The sequence below is a fragment of the Dunckerocampus dactyliophorus genome, chromosome 12, assembly GCF_027744805.1.
Source record: "Dunckerocampus dactyliophorus isolate RoL2022-P2 chromosome 12, RoL_Ddac_1.1, whole genome shotgun sequence".
NCBI classification, from domain to species: domain Eukaryota; kingdom Metazoa; phylum Chordata; class Actinopteri; order Syngnathiformes; family Syngnathidae; genus Dunckerocampus; species Dunckerocampus dactyliophorus.
This window is the reverse complement of record NC_072830.1, coordinates 2474637-2490698: the sequence shown is the minus strand read 5'-3', so window position 1 is coordinate 2490698 and position 16062 is coordinate 2474637. Positions and strand designations below refer to the sequence as shown.

Sequence of the window (16062 nt, the reverse complement as noted above, 5' to 3'; positions counted from 1 at the left end):
AATAGTATGGCCACTTGAGAGGGTTTTTAAGACAATGCTGCATTGTGAGGCATGTGCTAACTTTAGTGAGACATGTAAGTCACTCTTCTTATTCCATCAAGCTGTGCGTTGATTTGTTTTTAGTCCATGACTACTTCTTTCCTCAAAGTATTATCTGCTGGCCAAGGAAGGAAATGGACGGAAAAAGAGAAAGGAAGTGCATAAAGGAAGGATGTGTCTTACATGTGCACACAGGGCCTTTTGGATCTGTCCTGGTCTCTCGTGTTTTTCCCCGCTCCTGCCGATGCGCAGTCGAGGGCTCGGTTAGGAGAAGTTTAAAAATAAAAGCGAGTTGTCCACAACCCTCTACTTAACATGTACTCCACTGGCTTCCCATAAGTCTTGTTTGCTACGCTTGTCACTTCCAGCTTTGGCCCTTTTGTCTCCGCAGCGTCCCTTCGCTTATAGGAAATACTATACAGTACTCACTCCAGCAGAATGAATATTGCTTTCTTTACAGTCACCACTGACTCATGCTTCTAGATTTAGAAATAGATTCATACAGCCGTGCAGTCTGTGTGATACAATGACTGCGCCTTTACAGTTAAAGATGCTCCTGATGTATTGGTAACCTTGTTATATAACCTTATTCAACTCCACCAGAGGGCCAAAATATTACAAACTGCTCTTAGTATCATGCAGGTTCTGGAATATTCCATACATGGCTTAGTTTTCTGCAATAAGACAGTGTGTGAATGTTTCTTGATTTATGTTTTTGTTCATGTTTTCTTTTGTTAGGGGTGGTAAACTGACTGGCTTTTTTATCTTATAGTGTAAAAAATATTATTATAAATTAAAAGATATTATATATTATAATATGTTATATTTTTTGCGCTTGTGTGTGTGCTTGTGTGTGTGTGCGTGTGTGCGTGCGAGGGCTGCAGCTGCAGCTGAGTGTAATCTTTCTTTTGGTAGGTTCCATGTTCCTGTAGCCATACACACAATATGAAGGGGTTGGGATTGAATGAGTTAAAATCATATTGAAATGAAAATGACGTTTTTCAAATATACGTGACATATGTAACTAAAATAAAAATGTGCTAAGAGTGACTACATGTGGATGCAAGCGGCTTGTTCAGGTGTACCTCTGTAAAGTTCTGCTAATTCATTTGTTCCTGTCGTGTGTTGTCAGGCTCAGGTAGCATTCCTCCAAGGTGAGCGGAAAGGACAGGAAAACATGAAACAGGACCTAGTAAGACGGATTAAAATGTTGGAATACGCTCTGAAACAAGAAAGGTAAGACAGAATGCCTACGCTGCATTTCACCCGGCTTAATGTCCTCCTAATCTGCCTTGAAGACGGTCACTAGAGATTCCCTTTGAGTGTCTTGTAACGGCGCCCTCGTGTGGTCTTGTGTGGCCTTGCAGGGCTAAACACCAGAAGCTGAAGACAGGAAATGACACGACCACCGGTGACAAGAAACCAGAGATGGAAGCAGAGCCACGTACGTTTTCAGCTCCTCTTTAATCAGCTATTTTTAAACATGTGTTGCTGCAGTGCTTTGACTCTTTCTATCAAACCCCACCTTTGTTATTTATTGAACCATCTCCCTCTTTACAGTTCCCAACGGCCCAGCTGAGTCAGACTCAGAACCGGCCAATCAGATGTCCTGGAAGGAGGGACGTCAGCTTCTACGCAAGTAAGACTTCCGTCATCTCTCCCTTTGCTGGTATTCATGTGAGCACCTTGCAGTGACCTTCCATGCCTTGTTCTGCTATTATTATTCCATGCACTTGGAAGGGAAAAGAAGGCACCTTTAGTGCTTCCGTGATGGAGAAATTCACCACAGCAAAGTCAACAGCAGCACTCAATAAGTACTGGCCGTATAAATAATTGACAATATTTATGTAGCGCACATAGTGTAGACAAATAAACAATACTATTACTACTACTACTACTACTATTATATATGTATTTGAAAACAGCAGCAGGTGATGACAGAAACATTGTGAGAGCTGTAAAGAAACAAGCTGCAGAGGGCAGGAGTGAAGCTATCACTATCTCCTCTTCGTAGAAGGCTTCATGGGTAAACCACACCAGAAGATGCAAACCACTCATTAGTAACAGTAGGCTGGAATAGTGGTTAGTGGTTAGCATGTTGGCCACACAGTCAGGAGATGTGGAAGATCTGGGTTTGAATCTCTGTTGTGTGGAGTTTGCATGTTCTCCCCGTGCATGCGTGAGTTTTCTTCCTCCCACATTCCAAAAACACGCATGTTAGGTTCATGGGTTCATTGGCCACTCGAATTGTCCGTAGGTATGAATGTGAGCGTGAATGCTTGCCTGTCTGCCACTAGCTGGCCACCAGTCCAGGGTGTACCCCGCCTCTCGCCCAAAGTCAGCTGGGATAGGCTCCAGCACCCACGACTCTAGTGAGGATAAGCGACATAGAAGATGGATGGATGGATGAGCCTCAGAAATTGAATCATTCTTCTCTCAGATTCAAAACCCATAACAGCTCTGTGGTTTTTATGTTGTTTTCACCTCTAAATCCAGTCTACACAGGCTAAACCTATGCTCCCCAATCTGAAACCGAGTGTCGACACTGAGTGCTCTTTATTGATTGAATAAGCAATTTAATAGCAGCAAAACACATTCGTCAGTCACAGACTTAGAACAAAAGTTGCCATCTTCTAAGCTGTGCATTGTAATGCAGGCGTAAATACACAAATCCCTCCTTTGTCATGGTTAGCTGGTTCCTACTGTGACCCCCTCGTTACCTTACCTTCCTTACCTATTTACTACCTTCTAAATCTGTTTTTTAACTTTATCAGAGCCCTTTTGACTAATAGGCCATATTCATCCACAAAACAGCATACTTTATTAATTCATATATTATTTGAAAGCTGTGATGAAGCTGCATAATGTGAAGCGTGCAGTGGTGAAGGGTTGCTGTCCCTGGAAATAAAATCTGGAATGTTGCAGTTGGGTTCCATGTTTATCTTTTCATGGCAAATCCCAAAGTTTGCAGTCTATAGCAAAAATAAAGACATTGAGCTCACTGTTCCATTACTTGTAGAGGGTGCTGTTTAATACCAAATAATACAGTGGGGGAGTAACGGTACGCCATAATCACGCTTTGCTTTTCATTTTGGGGACAGTCAGGGAAAAAATGCAAGACATGAAAGTTCTTAGCTTTTGTGCAAACGGCTTTAACGTATTTTATAATGAAGCTAAAAAAAACAGCAAACTGCTAGCAGGTATTATTCAGTAAATAAAAGTTAACGGTAACAATTTGAACAATCTAAATTATTCTTTTAGCTTTAGGAAATGAAAGTTGCTCATTGACGGAAGTGCAGTGTTGATAGTTCCATCTTGGAGCCTCGGTCCCCATTTCTACTGAGCAACGCCAACAATTGACGTATTTCACCGAGTAGGGGAAATGTTCTCAAACAGGACACTTTTAACGACAGAAGGAGGTTTTCAAGCTCCGGCTTCTCCTTGGCACAATATTGCGAGGTAGTTACACTTCCTGGCGCTCACTTAATGTGTTCTATGTGGGAACACGGTACGACTCGGTGTTCCGTACCAAAGAATCAGACTGTTACACCCCTACTATAAATAGCATCTGTACATTCTGAAATGTATACTATAAATGCAGCAGCGGGAGTATAGAAGCAGTTTGTATGTGAGTGACAGCAGTATGTGAGTAAATAATATATAGACAGTCATGTGCAGGTTATGTTGGATTTGTATATTTTTTTTGAAGGAAGAAACTGTAAATCATTTAATCAATTGAAAAACTAACTTACCAAAGATGCCCCTCTCTTGAAATGAAGGCTCCGCACATGCACACCACACACATCAGAAATATTTGGTGCGTTTCAGCAAGAACGTTGAAGGCGGCGTGACAGACACCAGGGCAGCATGATGTGGGAGCCTTGCTGCCGTGTTTGCCGGAACTGTCATAACCATTCATTCGTGTGCACGTAGATACCTGGAGGAGGTGGGCTACTCGGACACCATACTGGACATGCGCTCCAAACGTGTGCGCTCCCTGCTGGGCCGGAGCAGCCCCGAGGCCAACGGACCCCCACCACCCGAAGCCTCCCCGGAGTCTGAGACGCGATCGGGCGGAGAATCCTTGTTGGTCCGACAGATAGAAGAGCAAATTAAGAGGTGAGACTGCAGAGAAAGCGCAAAGAAGTCATACTTTCTGATCAAAAGTATAAAAAGTAGGGATGCTCCGATCAGGCTTTTACGCTGCCGATGCCAATCATCCATGAGCGAAATCGGCCGATACGGATCACATAGATCAGGGGTGTCCAAACCTTTTCCAGCGAGGGCTACATAGTGAAAAATGAAAGGATGCCAGGGCCACGTTGATATTTAGTAAACCAATACACTAAGTCCCCTACTAACGAACATCTGACGTGCGAACTTTCGGAGATACGAACAAAGCCGACTAGTCTATATTTTCATGTGTTTTGCCTTATAAAATCCATATTTACACGTATACTGTACATGCTTGACCAGCAGAGGACACTGTGACACTGCTAATGGGACCAACAGCGGTAGAACAGGAGGAGGAGGAGGGAGGAGAGAGAAAGCTACATTGTTAGCTGTATGATACAACCTGGACAGAGCGTGTGATTAAAGTTTATGAAGAGTTAATAGGCCTGCTTAATTCTACACCACCCACAGAACACTACCTCTTTTAGAAGAGTCTAACTATGACGACCATTTGTCCTTCTTTTCAAGATTCAAGATTCAAGAGTTTTCTTGTCATATGCACAGTAAAACAGCAGTTATATTATGCAATGAAATTCTTATTCTGTTCATTCTCCCAAGAAAAGAAAGAAAACACAAGAAAGAAACATAAATACCAATAAATTAAGCAACAACAGAAGAGACATTAATACAGATAAATAATACAAATAAATAAATAAAGTGCTATGAGTGTGTGCGTGTGTTGTGTGCTTCGTTGAGAAGTCTGCACATATTTTTTCAATATCTCCTCCTCCTCCTCCTCCTCCTCCTCCTCCTCCACAACGACGTATGCTCGACCACTCCTCTTCAAAGGTAAATAACATTTATCATTACGTATTATTATATCACTTTTATTATTGTTTTTTTCATTAATTATCCTGGTTTAATATTACTACTGCATCCAAACTCATATTTACATACATACACATATACTGTATATGTATACACGTACATGTAGTACCTATATCATTGGTAATATTACCTTTTCCCCTACTTAAGAACGATTCAACTTAAGAACGGTCATCTGGAACCAATTGTGTTCATTAGTTGGGGACTTAGTGTACATAGATATGCTAAGAAGCTAAATGTAGCTCAAGAAAAAACTGCATTTCACCCTTGTAATATAGGTGAAATGCTACTAAAAATGACGTTTTTTCCACAATAATACGGGTTCATTCTTGTAAAATTGCGACTTTTGTTCTTCATTCGACTATGAATTTTTTTCTTAATAGTTTGACTTTATTCCCATAAAATTACAGCTGTTTTTTCCATTTCTGCTAAATTTTAAATTTTCCAGATATTTCATTTCAGCTTTCCTTATTTCAACATTATTACTAAAACAAGATTTTTCCTAATTTTACAAGTTTATTCTCATAAAATTGCAAATGTTTTCTCTACTTTTTCGTTTAATATTTTAACTTTATTCTGGTAAAATTTCTGCTGTTGATTTTATTTGTATAATTTTCCAAATATTTAAACTTTCTTCTTGTATATTTTTCTTCTCCTAATATTTTGACTTTATTCCTATGTTATTAATTTGCACCCCACCTAAGTTTAAAACATTACAACATTACAACTCAACAACTTTTTTCTTTAATGTGTCAACTTCATGCTACTAAAATGACATTTTTCCTCTTATTACTTTATTCTTGTGAAAGTATGGCTTTTTGTTCTTGCTAGATTACAACTCGTCTCATAATATTTTGACTTTTGATTGATTTTCCCATTTTTGCCGCAGTTGTTTTTTTTAAGTTTCCTTGTTAAGTTACATTTTTAGACTGTGCTGCGGGCTGATAAAATCACAGCCGCGGGCCGCAAATGGCCACCAGGACGCACTTTGTACACCCCTGACATAGATGAAGTGTAAATGTTGAGATGTACTATTGGCTATATCAGGACTCACCAAGGTTTTGTCTTGTGAGAGCTACTTTTACAAAATGAAAATGGCCAAGAGCGACTCCTTTTTTGCAACATTTAATTTCATAGCTGATTTAACAAAGCCGATATGCTTGTTTTACCAGAACATGAACAACATGCTGCTATCCACAAGTCGCATTTTCTATTTCACAATGCATTTCTTTCTAGTCTTCTCACATTATTCACAGAAAACCTCAATGAAAAGCAGGTTTGCAGGCGCCTCGTGTGGTCGTGGGGGGTTGACGTAGGTGACCCCTGTGCTATATGATATAAAAGGGGAACCATCAAATTTAGACAAAAACGTATTTGACCTACTTTTCAAAATCACTGGTGAACTTAGAGGATCAGGCGCCTTCTTGAAAGCGGGGCTTACATCCCCACGTACGCGCTCCTACGTGCAAAATGGGGAAAATGGCAAGAGACACGCACATGGCTGGCACAGATTTTTAAACCTGCAGAGAGCACGCAAATCCCGTAGGAAGAAAATTGGGATACAAATTATTTTCTGTGTGCAGCCTGGTCGCAAGGGCAAGGCAGAGGAGGGGTGCGTGACCCTTGCATGTGTCGCAAGTTTAAAAGTATATTGCCTACATTGCCCGACTCCACTCTGGTTCTCACGGTCACGACAGCCATAGGTGCCGTAGGAAGCCGGCACGAGTCGCACGCCGCACTCACCACCTATCGAGCGGCAAGCATGTGGGTGTCACTACGACACACTTGCAACCCCTCTGATACCCTACTTCCTCTACGTGCTGGCCACACCCAACATTCAGCACTGCCCATGCATGTGGTAACACGTATGTCGGGATGTAAGGCCCGCTTATGGAGACTTTGGAAGCAAGAGCAGCTTGATGGCGCTCCAGCAGGACCCCCAGGCAGTCGGTACTCGGCCACCCATCCGGTCTGACGAATCCAACCACATTTCGGGCTATCCGCCTTAGAGCTCTGACTGCCATGCACACACGGGCGCGTGTCCCATGTTTTGGCTAGTTAGCCCCCGCCCGACCTATGATCACATCACAAGCCACGAAAACTCACCACACACTGCCAAGTGCTTGCCCAAACTAAAGCTTTTTAAGGCGCCAGCCCGGCGAGATATTTTTGGTGGCATGTTTTGCAACATGCAAAACTTCTATCAGTCTCACAGTGACAGGAAGTCCCACACGGCAGACATGCTGGGTTTGGCTTTGTCGAGGGAAAGCCGGAGGGACACTGTCACTATAGGCTGGATGCTGCAATGGCGGCGGAGCTGATCTGCGTTAAAAAGCAAGTATCGGCATATACGGGAATCAGATGATAATGACAGGTGGATCGGAGCACCCCTAATAAAAAGGCAGTTAAATGTCATTACCTTGTGCAAGTGTACCTAATCCAAATCCACTTTTGTAGGAACGCAGGCAAAGAAAGCTCCAAGGAACGTCTCAGTGGTTCAGTGCTCGATAAGATCCCCTTCCTGCACGGATGCGAGGACGACGACGAAGACGACAGCGATGAGGAAGACGACTTCCAAGGCATGGCCACGGACTGCATCGACGGCCCTCGCAAGAACAAAAAGTCACGTGTAAAGGTGCAACTGAACTTTTCATTGCCACTGATACCAAGTTTAAGATTTGTTGGCCTTGGTTAGTCAACCACATAAGCACACTACGCGTACCGCAGTAAAGACACAACAACACAACGTGTAACCATATCCAAACAGGAGAGGGAAGTAATACAGACTTAATAAAGCCTAGCCGTGGACTCATTTAGCACTGAGGATTTTGCAATTTGTATGCAGTGGAACCTCGCTTATCATCATGAATCCAAAAGGTCTCAACATACAACAACGGAATCCATTTCCCATAAGAAATAATGTAAATTTAAAAAATGTTACAAAAAAAAAAAAAGAAATAATGTCAATGGGCTGCACAGTGGAAGACCTGGGTTGGAATCTCTGTTTGGGCATCTCTGTGTGGTGTTTGCATCTTCTCCTTGTGCGTGCGTGGGTTTTCTTCCTCCCACATTCCAATAACATGCATGTTAGCTTCATTGGAGACTCTAAATTGTCCATAGGTATGAATGTGAGCGTGAATGCTTGTTTGTCTATATGTGCGCTGCCATCGGCTGGCCTCCAGTCCAGGGTGTACCCCGCCTCTCACACAAAGTCAGCTGGGATAGGCTCCAGCATACCCCCGCAACCCTAGTGAGGATAAGCGGCATAGAAATAATGTAAATATAATCAATCCGGCTCAGACAGCCAAAAATATCACATAAGTCAAGTTTTATATGCAGAGAAAAAGTCCAATACATATAAATGACAGCTGAATATCACTCACCTTTATTCAAAACTAGCAAACACACAGATGAGTGGAGGGATGAAAGAGCCACGCAGATTCTAGTCCATTACCTTTAAAGAGTGGATGGTTAGAGTTGGATACTTGCTCACTTCAACTTTATTGTACACTTCAGCAGCAGGTATCTGTTATGTGCCTCCCTTAAACCATTCCCCCCGTCCCGATACGCTTTTTTAGGCTTCTGCACTGATCAGAATTTTTTTATAGTCTTGCCAATCCGATCTAGTTCCTTTTTTTTTTTTTTTAATAAGCTGTTGTTTTTTTTTTTAATAATTTATGGAGTTGAATATGGTTATGAAAATAGCATTAAAAATAAGGCAAGCAAATTATTGCTGAATGTACTTTTTTATTCCACAGCATGACCAACAATATTATTTGGCTTTTGTAAGAAACATCAGTGAGTCAGGTCCCTAATCCAGTAAAAGTCCATCCGAGATAAGAGAAAATTGGAAAAAAAGGGGCGCACAAAATACTTTTAGGGTAGGACTAATCATTTTACATGATTATAGATCAATTTGTGGTGTGATTTAGAATATATGACTTTTTTTTGTTTTTTTTACAAACTGTCTTCAACGCAAAAGTAATTTATTGACGATCCCCAGTATAAACAACCAGTGGTTCGAGCAGCACTTCTCGTGTGAGCTCCCCGTACCATGACACAGCAGTCCAGGCACCGTGAGGGGGAACTACTGCTGTAGCTACGCAGCCCAATATCTAATGTCCAACGTGACATGTCACGTCATGGACTTTTCTTCTTCTTGCGGGTGGCTGGAGTCGAGTGGCAACCAGCTTTGAGGCGCCATACTGCACCCACCGTGTTGGAGAGTGGCCCAGAGTTACAAAAGTTATACGGCAACTGGATTGGCCCGATCTCGTGGAGGAAGCCGATATTCGTCTTCAAAATACTGCCGATCTGCAGCTGATCCCAACAAGAGGTCCTATTGCAACACTTCTTTCTTGAGTTCAATAGTCTTTCTCACCTCGCCGTCTTTATTGAAGTTCTGGCACTTGCAACCTTTTTTGCAGCTGTCCTAAAAAAACAAACAAAAGAAGATTCATCTAACGCAGAAATACACAGTGCGCTTGAACGCCTCATCAGTGCTTGAAAGCAGGAAGGAAGGAGACCGATAGGGAGATGTTCATCGTTCTGTGTGTGTTTTATGAACAAACACAGCGCATGCACACACACACGCACACACACACACGCACAATAAAGATGATTAAAGGATTCCCTGGTGTCCCAACTCTAAAAGAAGCACTGTCCCTTCTTCAGAGACTGAGTCACCAACGTGTGGATGTTTTGTTTGGGCACTCGACGTGTTTGTTTGTTAGGCGCACCGTTTGACGTATCGTTTTCATTGAAAACCTAATCTTAGGAAAAGTGGGGTGTACGAAAACAGAGGTTCCACTCAATATATTTACCTCTATATGATCACCAGTGGCACTGTGGGAGGATGTACAGTATGTCGACTATGAATATAGTAGATTGATTTCAAATGTATCAAATGTTTTTAACCTCTATAAAGGCCAGTGACAGTCCATCTAAATCCTATACCTTCTAAAGACCTTCTCCTTTGCTGCACTCCTACGTTATGTTTATGAATAATTGTTGTTCTTTTTCTTCCAGATGGGTTCAGAGCCCATGACCACAGACCTGGACCCGGAGGACGAGGAGGATGAGGACGACTCGGAAGACGCCCTCAGTGAATTTGACTTTCTGGGCTCCGGGGAGGATGGGGAGGGGGCGGGAGAGGCCAGGATCTCTGGGGACGGACGGGAGTTAGGTACGCTGTTGCCATAGCAACATCATCCTTACTTCCAACATCCCTGCCCCACCGCTGCATCTGTCTTCCTCCCCACACACGCTCACCTTTTTGTTTTTTTTAAGAGTTACTTCTCATTGTGTCTCTTCTTGTCAATAAAACCAAGCTCTTTTCCCAAGCGCTTGTCTCTCTGTCTCTGTCTGTGACTCCTAGCACCGTGTCGCAGTCATCTGTCTCTAGACGTGCTCTCTCTCTCTCCTTGGGGTCATGTCATCATGAGTATCATGATGGACAAGCATCATGCATGCAGCCTGTACATGTCCACAAGTCACAATGATACCTTTGTCCTCTTTGGGAGGAATGAAGTCTATTTTTTTCTGCCTCTTTTCCGCATGACTGGATGTGTTGTGTCTCTTTCCTGTCGCCGCGTTCAGAGAACCGCAGGAACAAGTTACAAGGCATGATGTCCGACTTCCCCTCAAAACCTGCCCCGTCTCCCTCTGTGTCTGGACAAGCTCGCTCTGGGGAAGGTAAGACAAGCCGCACCCGAGTGTCCATCCTCAATGTTGCCTTGACGTCCATATTATGCATGTTATCCCAAAATTAGACTGCGGGGGTGTCGAGTTGCTCCTCCGACTATAAATAATTTGTCCCGGTATGCGTGGTGGAAGGAGGACAACAAGACAGACAAGAACCCCTTCCTGTATTTTACGGTGATGTTTGCGGCACTGACACTGTCCTGCCTCCGAACCTGCAGGTGGCGCCTTGGGTTTTTCTTCGGACGTCTTCATTATGGACGCCGTCGGAGGCGGAGACATGAACTTGGGTGAACTGGCTGACCTCACCGTTGCCAATGACAACGATCTCTCCATGGATGTAATGAACACGTTCCCTCTCGCCGCCGTCACGAGCACAGACTCATCCTGCTTTGATGATGATGATCATGATGCAAACGTGTGCGTTGCAGATGCAGGATAACAGAGAGGAGTTTAAGAAGACGTGGAACCCCCGTTTCACGCTACGCAGCCACTTTGATGCCATCCGTGCGTTGACTTTTCACCCCAGCCAGGCGGTCCTGCTCACAGCCTCCGAAGATGGAACACTAAAGCTGTGGAACCTCAACAAGGCCATGCACTCCAAGAAGTAGGAACCTTCACACCTTTTACACCAAATGATTAACTCATTCAATCCCAGACATTTTTCCAACCCGACAACCCCTTCAGTAGCGGCCATTTTGACTGATCTTTGAAGGCACACCGAATATTGTGTTCTGTGGCTTTATAAAAATGGAAGCGACCAAAAGAAAGATTACACTCCCGTCTTTCTTCAGAAAAAGAAAGTTTGCTTCTATCTTTTTCCCTTCCTTTGTAATCAGCAGTAGAACATAGGTAAGTTTCAGGAAAATATCAGTTCCTGACTAAAAAAGCCAGCGTAACTTTCACTTTGACACATGTTGTTTGCTTTTGTGACAGATCAAATATCTAAACAACTATACCACAACATAAACAACACAAAAACGGCTTGTTATTTACAAATATAACACAATTAACTATTTTCACATTTGGAACTAAACTATGTGTGCGCGCGTGTGTGTGCGTGTGTTTAAAATCATCCGCAATGCGTAACCTCCTGCACGCAACACTTCACGGTCTCTCACTTCCTCCTTGCTGTCAAGCGTGTTTTTTCCATTCAAATTCACATGCCGAGCTCTTATCAAATGCACTTCTGCCACCTTGTAGACGTTTTTATGGCTTAGAATTACTCGGAAGTGAAATGCATTAGTGGGGATTTGCGTCGGCACCTCTTTTTGCCGTTCGCCCAGAAAAACGTAAAAAAGACGTCTAAACACGTTGAGGTTTATAAAAACGTATAAATACATCTTTGGTCTTGGATGAGTTCTTGGATGACGACCGCAGTTTTTGGACACTCCAGTTTTTGTCAAAAATTGTTGCTAAAATATTGTTTTGTAGAATATTGCACGTATCCTACTAGTCCATTTGCCCTGTACTGTATTGTTCTGCGAAATCAAGAACCCAAACAAAGCACCTTATGTGTTGTATTTTTCATTGAATGCTACTGATAAATAACCTGCCATGGGGCCAAAGAGAGTGACGAGTGCCAGCATGGTAAAGAAGGTGACAAACTCTATTGAATTCAATTTCACCAGGATGTACATGAAGTCTTTATCAACAATCAACAACAAGTTTCATCCATTTGTCATTAGGACCCAAGCACCGCCTCTTGACACTCATATTTTTATTTCTATTTTTATTTTGATTTGTATTTGTTTTATTTATTACTGTATTTATTTATTATTTATTTCTTTTATTCACTTCCTGATCTCTTCTCTTTTTGCATGTTTGTCACATTTAAATGTTTCAGATCATCAAACAAATGTAAATATTAGTCGATGACCACGCAACTCAACACAAAATGCTCTTTTTAAATGAAACTTTTTATTATTAAGGTAGAAAAAACAAATCTACAAAGCTACATGGCCCTGTGTGGGAAAAGTGATTGCCCCCCCTGGTTAAAATGTACGCGAGATGAATTGAAATCTCAAGTTAAAGTGTCTTTTGCTCCACAGGAATGCAGCTTTAGATGTTGAGCCCATCTACACGTTTAGAGCGCACAGGTGAGTGGAATACACACACATGCAGCAAACGTCCAACAATGCAGACAATGTTTATTATTGCTGGAATCATACCAAGAATTGCTGCTCATATTTGGTTTGATTTTAAGAAAGGACATCATTCATTGGTCAATGAACTGATGTCTGTCTGATTGTGTAGAATTGATTGATTGTCTTGAAGTAATTGAGGCAACATGGAGCGCACTGCTTAGCTGTCACCAGCAGAGGTGCTGTTGAGTCAGCCTCATTGAGTTTAGGAGGACGCTGACTTAAAATAATGATATAATAATAATAATAATAATAATAATACACTTAGAAACCTGAATAATAATAATACATTTGAAAATACACTTTCCAACAGTGTTCTGATGTAAAAACCAAAAAAGATCATATTAATTTTTATTTTAGTCATAGTCAATCAAGAAATGTTGTCAAACGGCAGTTGCTAGGCTTCTTATTTAGGGGGGAAAGAGGCACAAGATATGAGAAAGACTTTTTATGTATTTTTTTTTTATATTACGATCAAAGTCACTACTCAGCTCATTTCCACAAAAAATACAGTTAATACCAATACGGATACAGTTCTACTGCACATGACAGGGTGGATGAATTATGAAATATGGTTGCTCACTAACACAGATTTACACATTTGACAGTTCAGTGTTAGCTCGAATGTTTTGACACACTTTGTCATTGAGTAACATGAGCAGGCATATCCAAACGTTTGAGCAGTGGTGTAGTGGAGTAAAGGCATTCTACATGGCGCAGGTCTACTACCTTTTGAGCACCCTCTTTCTGTCCAGTGGTGCCGTTCTGTCACTAACCATGGGAGAAGGTGGAGATTCCTGCTACAGCGGAGGTCTGGATGGAAGCGTGCGATGTTGGAAGATGCCGGACCTCAATGTGGATCCCTACGACAACTACGGTCAGTGAGTGAGCAGCTGCGTTATGGCGTTACCAGCTGGCTTAAATGACGTGCTGTGATATGAAGCTGGTGTGGATCTCCATAATTAGACCCTGGCATTGAGAGCAGCGTGCTGGCAGGCCACGAGGACAGCGTGTGGGGTCTGACGTACTCCGCCGTCCACCGACGACTGGCCTCGTGCTCGGCGGACGGCACCGTTCGCATCTGGGACCCGCGGAACTCTGCCCCCTGCCTGTCAGTCTTCAACAAGGAGAGAGGTGAGAGCCGCGTGCGGTGCCTGTGGTTGATCTTCTGTCGTTCACACGTGTAACACGTCACGCTCCTGCCTTCTCCACAGAGCACGGAACACCCACCTCGGTGGCCTTTGTGGCGTCTGACCCGAACCAGGTGGTGGTGTCATTTGATGGCGGCGAGACGCTGCTCTATGACCTCAGCACGGAGCAGAGCATCATAGCACTAGACACGCAGACCAAGGATGGTACGTGTTGCTCAATTAGCTGCATCAAGACCATGTAATACTTCATAATAATGATTGTTTTATCTGCAGGAAGTGAACTCATTAACCGTGTGGTCAGTCACCCCTCTGAGCCCCTCTCCATCACTGCACATGAGAACCGCACCATCCGCTTCTTAGACAACAAGACTGGTATGCGCATTGCTCTTTTTACTGGACGTTTACTCTGCAGACCACCTGTTTTGTGGAACAAGGGAACATCTAGGAATATGCTGTCTGTGTCTTTGTCTTCCAGGTAAAGTGGTCCACTCAATGGTGGCCCACCTGGATGCAGTTACATGTCTGACCACAGACCCTAAAGGCACTTACCTCATCTCTGGCAGTAAGTGACAGCCAAGCACCACCACATACGTATGAGCATGTTGGCTTACTGGCTTTGATTTATCAAGGACATGGAGTCCTTTGTCACGGTCAATCAAAGTATAATGAACACCTTGAATGGCTCCTCTCCATGTGAAGGAGCAGCGGCTGTACTCTGGGGCGGTTAATTGTCCGACGGTCCGGTACAGTGACCGCATTACTGCAGACGCCTGTCGGCCTCACGCTCCAACCTTCCCCCACTGGTGAACAAGACCCTGAGATACTTGAACCCCCCACCTGGCAGGACCTCATTCCCAACCTGGAGGGTGCAATCCACTCTTTTCCCACTGAGAACCACAGAGGTGCAGAGTTTCATTCCAGAAGCTTCACACTCAGCTGCAAACCTCCCCAGTCAAAGCTGAAGTTCACAGCCCGATGAGGCCATCAGGACCACATGGTCTGCAAATAGCAGAGACCAGATTCTGGACTCCCTCAACGCCTTGGCTGCGCCTAGAAATTGTCTATGAAAATGATGAACAGAATAGGTGAGAAAGGGCAGCCTTGGCGGAGGCCAACGTTCACCAGGAACAGGCTGGACTTACTGCTGGCAATGCCAACCAGGCTCCTGCTCCGGTTCTACAAGTACCCAATGGCACGTAGTAGCGCCACCAATCCCGTACTCCCGGAGCACCCCCCACAGGACACCGTGAGGGACACGGTCCAATGCACAAAGCACATGTAGTCCGGTTGGGTTTTGATTAGGATTATTGATTGTTGATTATTGATGATCGTCTTTCCCCTGCAGGCCACGACTGCTCGGTGCGCCTGTGGATGCTGGACAACAGGACGTGCGTTCAAGAGATCACCGCCCACCGGAAGAAGCACGACGAGGCCATTCACGACGTGGCCTTCCACTGCTCGCAGCCCTTCATCGCCAGTGCTGGCGCCGACGCGCTCGCCAAGATCTTCGTCTGACAGCACTGCGGTCACACCGGGTACGAGACACGAAACATTTAAGAAGGATTCTAAATGAGTAGGTGTAAATGTGAGTGGAGATGTGTGTCAAAAAGGTTCCAGGGGTGTTGATGGCATTCTTGGATGCGAGGGCCATCCCATCACGTCTACAAAGATAGCCTGCGACATTTGTTAAGTTCAGTGAGCGAGAAGAGGCGAGAAAGTTGTGGCAGGTCAACTCGTGGCCGCTCGCAACTCGACGTCCCTACTCACCCGACGTGGCTCTGTGGGACTATTTCCCCTTTTCCAAGCTCAAGGGGGTCGTCAAGGGCACCCGTATTGAAGACGTGCGCGTCATCAAGATGGCCGTGACGACGAAGCTGTGGAGGATACCGTGATAATCCTTCAAGGAGTGCATGAAGGCGTAGCAGAGAACGCTGGGAAAGTGCGTTAGGCTCCAGGGGGGATTACTTCGA

At 43.9% G+C, this 16062-nt stretch overlaps 1 protein-coding gene across 1 annotated transcript in view; it reads left to right on the top strand.

Moving 5' to 3' along the window:
• Positions 1-16062, top strand: part of strn4 (striatin, calmodulin binding protein 4) — a 34576-nt gene that overhangs the window by 13011 nt on the left and 5503 nt on the right. The window contains exons 2-17 of the mRNA XM_054794290.1: positions 1172-1275; positions 1407-1483; positions 1600-1678; positions 3973-4158; positions 7555-7732; positions 10126-10282; positions 10696-10791; positions 11019-11137; positions 11229-11404; positions 12849-12896; positions 13697-13818; positions 13908-14075; positions 14156-14296; positions 14366-14464; positions 14568-14654; positions 15438-15627. Of these exons, the coding sequence (XP_054650265.1) occupies positions 1172-1275; positions 1407-1483; positions 1600-1678; positions 3973-4158; positions 7555-7732; positions 10126-10282; positions 10696-10791; positions 11019-11137; positions 11229-11404; positions 12849-12896; positions 13697-13818; positions 13908-14075; positions 14156-14296; positions 14366-14464; positions 14568-14654; positions 15438-15607 (2007 nt within the window). The 3' untranslated portion in view covers positions 15608-15627. The remainder of the gene's footprint in view (positions 1-1171; positions 1276-1406; positions 1484-1599; positions 1679-3972; positions 4159-7554; positions 7733-10125; positions 10283-10695; positions 10792-11018; positions 11138-11228; positions 11405-12848; positions 12897-13696; positions 13819-13907; positions 14076-14155; positions 14297-14365; positions 14465-14567; positions 14655-15437; positions 15628-16062) is intronic.